Source organism: Myotis davidii, unplaced genomic scaffold (genome assembly GCF_000327345.1).
Source record: "Myotis davidii unplaced genomic scaffold, ASM32734v1 scaffold38, whole genome shotgun sequence".
Taxonomy (NCBI): domain Eukaryota; kingdom Metazoa; phylum Chordata; class Mammalia; order Chiroptera; family Vespertilionidae; genus Myotis; species Myotis davidii.
In genome coordinates, this window is record NW_006291383.1 from 4030554 (window position 1) to 4042530 (window position 11977).

Sequence of the window (11977 nt, forward strand, 5' to 3'; positions counted from 1 at the left end):
GTCTCTCTGACTCAGACATGCACCCTCACCTGCTCTGTGGAGGCGGCACCGCCCTGTAGGCTGACCACTCCCATGGGACTGAAGCCGACCACCTGCTTTCAGTGAGCTGGGAGAGATGAGAGAGCAGGAAGGTGAAAAATGCGATTTACATCTAGGCTCCCCCAAACCTTTCTTCTAAGATTGACTATCTCCGCTGCCTGCTTGACCTCTCCATTAGGAATAACAGACCTTGATCTCACCTCACCTCTCGATTTCACTCCTCCACTGTTCCTGTCTCATTAAGCAGCACTTGCATCTCTTCAGTTGCTAAGTCTGAACCCAAACAGCTCTTCGATCCCTCTCTTCATCTCCCCAGTATCGGCTCCCAGCAATTTAAACCATTCATCTCCAAAACAGATAAGTTTGCAGCCACAATTACATGGCCACCTCACTTTCCTCCTCTCGTGACATGTGCCGTGGTTCCTCACGGGCCTCCTTCTCTCTCCCACTTCAGGTCCCTTCTCAACCCAGCAGCCAGAATGACCTTTTTAAAACATGAATTGTATCATGCCACTTTCCTGCTTAAAGCATTCTGATGGCTCCCCACTGCCCTTAGTACAAAGTGAAAAATTCTTAACATGACACCTGTGTCATTAATAGGTTATCCATCCCCATCTTACCCATCCGCTTGTACTCCACCCTGCGCTGCCTCAGCTCCTACGCACCACAAGCTCCCCCACCTCAGGGTCTCCCTCGTCACTATTTCCAATTCTAGGAACACTGGTGCACTCTGTGCACGTGACTAACTGCTCCTCTTCCTGTGTGTCTCCTTTTACGAGTTTGTTCCTCACACTTGTCGCAGTTGGTGATCACCCTTTACTTGGGTGTTATCTTTCCGCAGTGGACCACAGCCCCACGAAGGCATACGTATTTTGTCCTCGAGTGTCCCCACCCAGTACCTAGCCATGCTTGGCATATTATTAGGACTCAGTAAATATTTATCCAATTAATGAGTTCTAAATGTTATTCTTTTAAAATGGGGACTTGGTCGCCCTGGTTTCAATCCTGTCCTCCCTCCTGAAGCCATGCCCTCTTTCCTTCCAGGTCCTAGATGTGCTGGATCTGTGTGTGGTCGTTCTGCAGTCCCACCGGAACCAGCTCCTTCCTTTGGCTCACCGGGCCTGGCCCCCGCTCGTACGCCGACTCACAAACGATGACCCCCTGGCAGTGCTCAGAGCCTTCAAGGTACTACCCTGGTGGCCCCCTATTGTCGTGGGGACAGAGGGGAGTAAGCACAGAGCTCACCAGTGTCTTTTGGGATTGGTTCTCTTTGTATCTGATTGCAGTGTAATATCCCTGGAAGAAAACATAAAGAAACCAGAAAAGCACAAAGAAGAAAATAAAAGTCAGTGTCCTTCTGAATTTGAAGCAGGAAGAACTAGTGGATGATAGAGCCACCAATATTTATGAGCACCTACTGTGTGTCATAGAGTGTGCTTGGTACTTCCCCGTACATGAGCTCATCTCCTTATAACAACCTTGTAATGTAGATATTATCATCCCCATGTTTGACAGAGGAGGAAACAAGCTCAGAGAAGCTAAGAAATTTCTCAAGATCACACAGCTAGTAAGTGCTAGAACCCAAACCTGTGAGTTCGCGCCCATGTTCTTTGCACTGCACAAGAGTCAAGGTGAAGGGATCTAGTTCTAGTAATGGGCATCCTCTGCCAGCCGAGTGACTTTGGCAAAGCCAGTGACCACCCACTTTCAGGTTGGGCTTAGGAACACCTGTCCCGTCTTCCTCATAGTGCTATTGTCAAGGATAAAATGGGGCTGCTGGGTGAAATGCTTTGAAAAATTTAAAGCCCTACATATATGTAAGGTATTGTTCTCCCTGACTTAGTTTGACTTGTATTAGCGCACATATTTTAGCTGATTTATGTATATTCTTTCTTGTTCTAAAAAGCACTTACGGCAGCCTACAGAGATACATTTACCATGGCAAGGTAATATAAATTAGAGGTAGGTGAGCAAGACGGGATATAAAAATGAAGCCAGGAACACAACTAAGATACTTGGCAAAAGTAATTTGGTTTTCTGTAAGATGCTTTAGCATAAGCCAGATCAAAACACAAGCCTACATTTAAAACATATAAAATTGCTAATATTCTTTTCAAAAATAAAACACGAAATGACGTGTGTGTGTGTGTGTGTGTGTGTGTGTGTGTGTGTGTAGAGAGAGAGAGAGCAAGAGAAAGCAAGGGGCGGGGAGAGCTTGCTAAATCTGATTCAGGTGTGCTGCTTTCCTTTATGAAAATTAATAGGTTATCTGAAATGACAGCAAGGGTAGAAAAATGAAAAAGCATAAAGACCTGTGTGCTGTAACAGAGGCTGCTTTTCCACTGCCAGACACACCCATGACACCCGAGGTCTGTCAGGCCTTGTGCAGCCCAGCCGAGGGACCTGAAGTAGCGCCTTATTCTCTGCAAAGTCGGCAAACACTCTCTGTGCTGGTTATGCCTTGCTTACCAATTTTTAAAGAAATTCCTGTTATCCTGTATACTCAGTCTTGTGCAGCAGGGCAAAACGTTTCAATATGTTCTGCTAGGGAAAGTTTAAAATGAGACATGCAGAGAAACTGCCTGTTGTGAAAGATGGAATGAGGGTGATGTACATAAGAGATTATGCTGTGGAACAGAAGGAACTCCAACTCAGCTCTGAGCTCTGAGACTCTGACCTTATTCGCCAGAGGACCCTCAGCCAGCCACTGCCCTCCTGATGCCCACACATGGCAGCAGCCAGGCTCGGTGTTTGTATTTGTTCAGCCAGTTACAGTAAAAGACACAAGTCTTTTCTCCAGAGATGTTAGGAAGATTCAAGGGATGATGTATGGTAATGGCCTTCTTTTTTCTTTCTTCTTTTTCTTTTTTTAACAAAAGAGGGAGGAAAATCAAGGGATTAATCATATTCATCCAACCCAAGATTCCTATAAAATACTCTCTGTGTAATCTGTATTTATGAATAGAAGCAGCCATACCTTGGGAGCAGAGACCTCTGAATTCGGAACTGTCAGAATCACAAACTATGGGCAAGGAATTAACAGCAGTAATTCCCTCCCCCCAAGCATAGACCTAGATGAAATTGAGAGAGCACTCTTTAGCTCTCTTGCTGCCCTGGCGATGTTCAGACACCAGCTTGGGGGCTGTTTCTGCAGGTTTTGCGTACCCTGGGAGGCAAGAGTGGTGATTTTCTCCGAAGCCGGTTCTGCAAAGATGTCCTACCAAAGCTGGCTGGCTCCTTAGTCGCCCAGGCTCCTGTCAGTGCCAGGGCTGGACCAGTTTACGCCCACACACTGGCCTTCAAGTTGCAGCTGGCCGTTTTGCAGGGCCTGGGCCCTCTCTGCGAGAGACTAGACCTAGGTAGGTACCAGCCAGGCTCACCTGGACACACTGCATTCTGTCCCACACCCACCCTTGCACTGTCCACTTGGCCACGCTCCCCTCCTCTCCCTTCATGTGTACATGCTTCGATCTCACTTTGACCTCATTTATCCACTTACTCAGATGTTGTTTTTCGTTTGTGAGGTAAAGAGCCCATGTCCTCTTGGCCCGCTTTCCCAGTTTCCCCAGACAGCAGTTGGTTACTGCTTGTCCCAAACGAAGTCCGAGGGCCAGCACTTGTTTTGTTTTTCCTCTCTGCAGGTGAGGGTGACCTGAATAAAGTGGCTGATGCCTGCCTGATTTACCTCAGCGCCAAACAGCCCGTGAAATTACAAGAGGCTGCCAGGAGGTACGTCTGCTTGATCATCCGCATCTCTTTACGTTTGTCCTAAATTATATATGATTTGCTAATGGCAAGCAGAGTGGAGGCATCTCTGCGCTTTCCTCTTCTGTCTGCTTGTAGGTGAAGGTGATTTCTTCAGCTGTGCCACCTCTAGAGATGGTATTTTTACTAGATGCATTCCTCTCTGCAAGTAACCTTTACCTCTGCTGCAGCGTCAGCGCCAATGCCGCAAGGTGGAGAGCAAGAAGGTGGTGTGCTGGAGGGGCAGAGCTCTCCTGGCTGGAGGGAGATCTGCTTCTAGGCCTGCTTGACTGTGATCAGGTGACCCTGGCACCTCTCTGGGCCTCAGCTCCCTCATCTACAAAGTGAAAGGATGGGTTACTGATCTGGCATTATTTGACTCCAGGGCGCATCTTAATGGGCATCAGGTGTCATAAATCCTCACAAATTATATGCAAAATTGGGTGTGTGCAAGCAGACACGTACCAGTCTTTCTCTAGATCAGTGGTTCTCAACCTTGGCTGCACATTAGAATCACTGGGAATCTTTTTAAAATCCTGATTTCTGGGCCTCATCCTCTGGAAATTCTGTTTCTTTGTTATGGGGTGGGGCCACAACATTAGTAACAAAGAAACAGAATTTCCAGAGGATGAGGCCCAGAAACCAGGATTTTAAAAAGATTCCCAGTTGATTCTAATGTGCAGCCAAGATTGAGAACCACTGATCTAGATGGTGTCCTTACTGTTGGAGTCTGTGAACCAAAACATGTTAAGAGCCACTGGGTTAATGGCTTAAAGGGCCTTTCCCAACTCTGAAATTGCGTGACTCTCATTTCCAAAAGTTTTGCTTCCTTGAGAATAGCTGTGCCAACTCTGATAGAGGAACCTATATCTGGTTCCTGGAGTCCTAAAGGGTTTTTCTCAAAAGCTAAAACTCTGAGCCCAGCAGCGTTCCCCAGACTTGGGATCCAAAATGCACTCTGGCCCCCTTTCTCCAGCTTTCCTCTCAGCTGGGAGCCGCCTGCGCCCTGGGACTGCCATCCCCGGGTTGCCAGCTGCTGGGGCAAAAGCTGGCTGTGTGGCCTGGCACACTGTCCCTGCAGCTCCATATGCTGGGGCAAAGAAACTGCCCCTCCCACTCCCGGGCTTCTGGAATCCTGTCCCTGGTCTTCCTGGGTGGGGTAGGAGTAGTCTCAGTCCCCGAGGGGCTGAAGGCCCCCCTGACTGTGAAATGGGAAAGCCTACTTGCTCCCTTACAAACCTTGTGCTCCCTGGGAGTGATGGAAATACCTTTTTGAATTGATTTATTGTCCTTTGCAATTTTTTGCTCATGATTTCTCCAGTTCCCTTTTTTCTTTCTGTCTCTTTCCCATCACATCCCCTAGGGCCAGCATCAGTCTTGCTTTCTCCAGCACGGGGTGCATCCTAGCCAGCTTCTCATCCCGTCATTCTGTTCCTTAGAGAACCGACTTAGGGTGAAAATGGTCCCCCCTGGGCAGTGTCCCTGACGCTGGCATGCTGTGATTTAGAGTACAGTTCGAGAAGATAACGGAGTAAATGCTTTTGTGTGCCTGTTACAACCAAGAGTTACAAAGATCTGATTTTCACAGCCCCTGTCCCATTCTCCTTTTCCTACACCCATCCATACTAGACCCATCAAACAAACTAATATTCACAATTCATTATCTTTCCGTTTTCCTTTTTTCTTTTTTGCCACGAAAACCAGTTAAACCCAGAATTGGGCCTTGCTGCATCTGGAGCTGGTGTTCAAGGTGCCTGGGAGGAGGGGAATGCAGCCAGACCACTTGAGTACAGAGCCTTTGTTTGCTCCTTGGCACTCATTCTTTTCGGGGTTGAGTCAGATGACCTCCCTCTGGCCGTGCTGGGCAGGGAGGAAGTGCAGGGTTGATTGCTTCACAAATACATCATCTGCACACTTATTTTGAAGTCGGGAGAAAACGTCAGTGTCGCCTCGATCCGGAGCTGATTTGGCTTCCTGATTCAAAAATTAATAAGCTCTCTAAAGGGAGAGGAAGCCTGGTTGCTTTGTGAGCTCATTACCATGTGGTGAGGGAGGTGGGCGGGCCGATTAGCACTGAAACAGCCTTAGCTACAGGGACTGATGAGCAAGGTCGGCAAATGGCCGCACCGTCCATCCATTCTTTGTCCTTATTCTTCTTTCCTTCACACCCCACATCCATTTGAAAGTGAAAGCCTGTCTACCGAGCTTACAGAACCTCCTTTCAAACTGTCGGCTTCTCTTTACCTCCCAGCCTCCAGGTCAGGCCAGGCCACCCTCATCTCTTACCTGAAAGACTGCAGAAGCCTTCCCGGGCCCCTGCTTCCCCCTCGCCTCCCCACACAGCCGTCAGGGACGCCCCCTCCCACTCATGGGAGAAGAGAAGGCTGTTGTGCTGGGTGCCAGGGCCCAGTGGGGAGCCCTGTAGCCAGAGGGTGCAAACCAGTCTCCGCTCAGTGCTCAGAACCAGTGTAGCCAGAGCTGTCAGAAGCCCGCTCCCTCAGGGGCAGTGAGTTTCTGCACCGGGCGGGCGACCCGCTTGCTTTGGAAATAGCGCTGTATCTGTCTGGCAGGGGCTGGTGAAGAACCTGTGAGGTGCGGCTGGGCTGCTCTGGGCTGCTCGGAAAGGAGGTGGGTCTGCGTGGGACTGTCGGGACCCCTGGGGAGCAGCCTCCTTGGAGTGAGAATGGAGGCAAACTCGGCAGCTCCATAAAAATTCCTCTCTGTGTGCATTACACTTGGGTTTTTCCTTCCTTCTGTTTGCTTTTCCGGGCTCCAACGAATGACCAAGCCTGTGTTTGCTTTTTTAATTTGTCGTATTAAATATAGCCTTTGTGGCAGGCTTTTACACCAGGCTGTAAATTCTAGAAATGGAAATTGATCAGGGGGTGGTTGATATAACCAAGGCTGTAAATGCTAAGAACGGAGATGCCATTCCAGTTTAATGCTTTTATCTAGTGAATGTGCCTTGTGAGGAGGGGCATAAATCTTGCAACTTGGGAGAGGGAAGGGGATAGAGGGCAGGGTATAGCCTTGCTGTCTGTTACCACCAGGTGTCACTGTTAACTGGCTGTGCAAGAAAAATACCAGCTCCCCCAAAGTACATCTAGTTAAATAACTTCAATGGATGACAAATGAGGAAATCATGCTTGGGGTGGGGAGGAGGGGTCAGCATACCACAAGCTGTAAATAAGTCAGCGTCCCTGAGGGTAAGCACTGGATTGCAGAATAACAGGTCGTATCAGTCGCGCCACCTTCTCAACCTGGGCATAGGCTAACTTAGCTGATTTAAATTCCCAAGTGGCCCCGGAAGCCTCTGAGTTATCTCCCAGCATGCAGTGGGCCTCCACAGTGCAGTGCCTTTCTGGCCGTAGAGCGTTTCCTTCCCAAACATGAAAGGAATTTGAGATGTGAGCACATCCCCCAGATTTCTGTGTTTTTCCTTCAAGCCAGTACATGCTCTCAGCCTGGTTCAGTTCAGCTCCGTTAAAACCATACTCCCTAGGCCTCTCTGAGCAGCCTCTGGGGCTCCCTGTCTTTTGCAGTGGTGTCTTAAAGCATCTAAGGCAGTGGTTCTCAACCTGTGGGTCGCGACCCCTTTGGCGGTCAAACGACCCTTTCACAGGGGTCGCCTAAGACCATCTTGCATATCAGATATTTACATTACGATTCATAACAGTAGCAACATTACAGTTAGGAAGTAGCAACGAAAATAATTTTATGGTTGGGTCACAACATGAGGAACTGTATTTAAAGGGCCAGAAGGTTGAGAACCACTGACTAAGTCGTCCACCTCAGGGCTATAAGGAATAAACAGGGCAGTACCTATTTTTAAAAGATAAAGTTCAGGCCAAACAAGACTCATGATGAAGGAACAATGCTTTTAGGCCACTTGGTCTTCACCCCAATCCCACCTCTACCAGTGGGGATGCAAGGTGCTAGCAAGTAGTGACAGCTGATCACCCTCTGGTTGTGCAGGGTAGCGGGGGTGCCCTCAGAGCATCCTCTGCCTGGCCATTGTATATGAGGGCAAAGGGCATCAGGCTTGGAGGTGGAGAAATCTTGGTTCAAATCTTACTGGCTCTGTGACCTTGAGCAAATGACTTAGTTGCCTTTCCCCTCATTTCCTTCCTCTATAAACTTGGGGTTGTGGTAACCTTTCTCCTAGAGTCACTGTGGAGATGAATTGCATGAATATGGGAGGAAGTCCACCCAGCATTCATTCATTCTCCTGATTAGCTGAGTTGTTGCTGTGTCAGGCACTGTTCTAGGCACTGAAAATGGCAGGGAGCAAGAGAGAGGCGGCCCTGCCCTACAGTGGTTATGTTTCAGGCATATATTTATGTGTGTATACACACCTTTGTGGGAAATATATCTATAAATTTTCCAAATATAAGATGGATGATGTATATACACGCAGGCATATACACTTGGTCATGCTATTTTTTGTTGCTTCATCTTGACTGCAATCGGAACCAGTTTTCGACTCGGAATGATCTTTTTCATGTTAATTGTGCCGCCTCTCCCTACCGCCCATTTTTTGAGAAATCTGGACCAGATTTGAAGGTTCATTTACTGACTGACTTCCTCACTTTCTTTCTAGCAGTAGGATTCAGCCCATCAAAGAACCAGCCGGTGCCTTCAAACTCTGGATGAACAGACTGGCACAGGCTCGTTCATTTCATCCCTGTCAGAGCCCCAATGCCTCTCTCTACGCACACCTGGGCCTATTATATTTGAACGGATCAGGAGCCACGGAGGTGATCCGTTAGTTCAGCTGAGCTTGAAATTAGTAGCTCATCCCCGTAAATGGTGTGGGCAGTGTATTTGAGCTTGGGCTGCAGAGCCGCTTCCCCCTTGGACTGCACCCAACATGGAAATGCGGGCACTCCTAATATTTTTCCTTTCGACATTTGATTAATAGTTGACAAATCCAGACCCAAGTAGTTAGCTTTCCCATTATCCATCTTTTGACAGGCATTGCTGCTTTTCTTTTCCAGGCTCATTGTTCTAAAAATACACTCAGATCTGAAGCTGTTCGCTGTGCATAAATAGGCATGATTTCCTGGTGTCAGAGATAAGAGACATCTGCCATGCAGATGACAAACAAAGCGGGTTGCTGGGTTTCAGATCTGAAGGCAGGGACCTCTGTGCTACTTAAATCAGATGCTGCCCACCCTTTCCCTGCTTCCTCGGCGTTGCCATGTGATTGATAGTCTGCCAGGGCTGGCCATTTCACCACCCAGTGGGAAAGGCAGACCTGGGCTGTGCGTGTGCGTGTGCATGTGCATGTGCGTGTACGTACCGTGCTGGGTCAAGAACAAGGGTGTTCTTGGTGCTCCTGGTAGCTGGACCGCCTGCACAAGGTGGACTTCGGGTAGCACAAGGTGTGGCAGACCACGGGTAGCCATGTCATCACTTCAGGGCCTGCAGTCTGTCCTGAACACCTGAGAGTGAATGTGATGATCTCAGGACCTAGTAAAGCAGTCAGGAAAATGGCCTCGATTGTCTCATGACATGTGTGTTTATTTAAAAGCTTTTGGGGGGTGAGCCAGGTACTGTGTTGAGAGTTGAAAGATTTCAAAGATGAATACCAAGTTGGAGTTGGTCTCACCTTGCTGCTCAGTTGCAGTGTAACCTTGGGCAAGTTAATTTACTTCTCAAAGTCTGTTTCCTCATCGACAAAACTAGAATAAGCATATCTGTTATTATCTACCTCATACAGTTACTACAAGGATTCGGTAAAGTCATATAGATTATTCTTTAGCACAAAACATCAGCACAAAGTGAAAAGTCAATAAGTAGTAGTTATCATTACTTAAACTTCCTCCTTATTCCCAAAGAAATCAAGGACATCTTACAAATTAAATGTATGCAACAAGAAAAATAGGAAGTGAACAGATTTCTTAAAAGGAAAAGAGGGTGGGATCAGGGTTGAGGTTCATATAGAAAATGCAGGCTTGGAGCTCTGTACCCCTTAGTAGAGATGAGCCTTCAGTGTGGCTCTGAGCTTCCTACCAGACAGAGCAAAGAGGGAACTGCGTCTGTTGTGCAGTTCTGGTCATTACTGGAATAAGAAGAGAAAGCTTTTCAGAAAGAAGCATAGCTCTCCTTGGTACTGAACCCTAAGAAAATTTCTCCCTAGGTCGTCTTAGAGCAGCACTGAGTGTTGTTGTGACTAATATCCCTAACACCCTTGCAGTAAATACAATACATTTCCTAGAGCTGTTTCTTACGACAGCCATCAGCGGAGGCCGCTGGCTTAGTGCCAGAGCGTGGGTTCCAGGGAAGCAGTTCAGGGGGAAGGGGGGCTGCTACGGAGATGTCTTTATCTTCAAGGGTACGAATCCTCCAGGGAGGAACAGGGAACTCTGCATGTGGCCTGAGAGTACAGCCAGCCGGGCCACTTTGAGAAACCCATGCCTAGCAGCGTGGTGGTGGTTGTGGGATCTAGGCCTGCGGGAGGCCTGGGGGCGGGAGAGCTGGCCAGATGGAAGGGTCTGCTTTTAAATCCTGCCCCAGTGGGATTTAAAACCCTTCTAGGTTCTGTTTTATTTTTGAGTTGCCTGTGACAGATTGGTCCTCTCAGTGCCGTATCTTTTTAAATATGCACAGAGCAGTGGAGTCATTCCACTGCATTTATGATACTTTGTCTTGTGGTACTTTAGGGGCACGATTAGCATCATAACCTTCTACTGGTGTTTATGCTTTTAAATCCTGTCCCCGTTGCACTTAAATATTTTTAATATCAGTCTTGCTATGAGTATGTGGGTTAGAATTAGATTGATAGATGAATGGTCTCAAACAGGATATAGTTAAATCTAATGAGAATATATAGGTGGAAAGGTAACTGGTAGTACATATTTATTTAGAGAGTAAATTGTTGCTTCAAGTCATAATCCTCCATTTTCAGCATTTCGGAACAAAAAAAGACCTCCATTCAGGGGAAGACAGCTAAATTGAATAGCAAGAAAGGACAGGCTTGAAATACTGGTTAACCAATGAACCAAGACCCACCAGAGTAAATTACCGAGTATGGAAACATCGGCCCACTGCTCACTGGCTAGTACGTGTCGACACCCTGAGCGTCCGTTTGTTTCAATGGAAGCACGCAGCCTCATGCGTAGCATCATGTATGGAGTCACAGGACAAGAAATGGCCAGAGGTGGAAGCTGTTCTGCCAGAGAAGGAATAACACCAAAGCTGAAACTTTGTGAATCTGCTTGCTTTCCAACAAGTGAGTTGATTTTCCGATTGCATTTAGTCACCCCATGTAGAGACAGCCTGTACGTGTTCCTAAGGAGATGCCCCCGAAGAACTGCTGTAGGAGCCCTAAATTAATAAATAAATAAACAAATAGATCACAGAGCCCCAAGTTCTTTACCACTGGCATTTACACAGGCAGCTCATGGGAGCGTTTTATACGCCCAGAGAGAGACAGGAAGCAGCAGATCCCTCAAGCAAGTAATTGACAGAGAAAGAATAGCCTGTCACCCAGGAGGGCTGGAAGCTCTGAATTTCGGTTACAGTTTATTTAGCTTCCGGGGCCGTGATTGGCTGGTGGTTTTCTAGAGCTCCCTGTGAGCAGATGATGTCTAGACCGAGAGGGTGAGGACACGCTCTGTGCTATTTGCATCTGCCACAGAGGAGTTTCTTTTCGGTTTGGCCACATTTGGGGGAAGGGCCTGTGATGCAGCGCCCATGCTGTGGACTGTTGGAGCTAGGGGGGCCCTCGAACTCATCTGATGCTCCCCGCTCTTTACAGAGAAGAAAGAAACTTGTCCATTCCCCTCCATCCTGGCTGCAGCCCACGTGTGACTGCCAGCATGGCCCTCTCCACGTCGCACCGGGGCCTCTGTGATTAGCCTGCCCTCCCTCGCAGTCAGGGAGCCTGAGGCCAGAGTCTTTTGTCCATCCACCCATCTTCGTATCACACACGCCTGGCACAGTGCCTGGGCCGGACACCGGTGCTAGGACACACTTGGTAAACCATGAAGAGATGGGACCCAAACTCAGCCGACCAGATCCGGGTAGCACATTTCCTACCCCCCGAGGCCACCTAGCTTTGTCATCCCGAGCACCCTGATATTGATCATACTGGGAGAAGGCACCCCAAACCCCTGATCGGCCCTGCTCTGTGGGTGATAGAGAGCGGTGCCCCAACCCCCTGATCCGCCCTGCTCTGTGAATGACAGGG

General features: G+C 48.2%; 1 protein-coding gene across 2 annotated transcripts in view; it reads left to right on the forward strand.

Moving 5' to 3' along the window:
* Positions 1-11977, forward strand: part of TTI1 (TELO2 interacting protein 1) — a 52103-nt gene that overhangs the window by 34806 nt on the left and 5320 nt on the right. The window contains exons 5-7 of one of the 2 annotated variants that reach the window (XM_006764491.2): positions 1084-1224; positions 3194-3398; positions 3681-3768. In XM_006764491.2, the coding sequence (XP_006764554.1) occupies positions 1084-1224; positions 3194-3398; positions 3681-3768 (434 nt within the window). Of the gene's footprint in view, positions 1-217; positions 962-1083; positions 1225-3193; positions 3399-3680; positions 3769-11977 lie in introns of those variants that run through there. The other variant, XM_015564440.1, reaches the window with a different exon arrangement.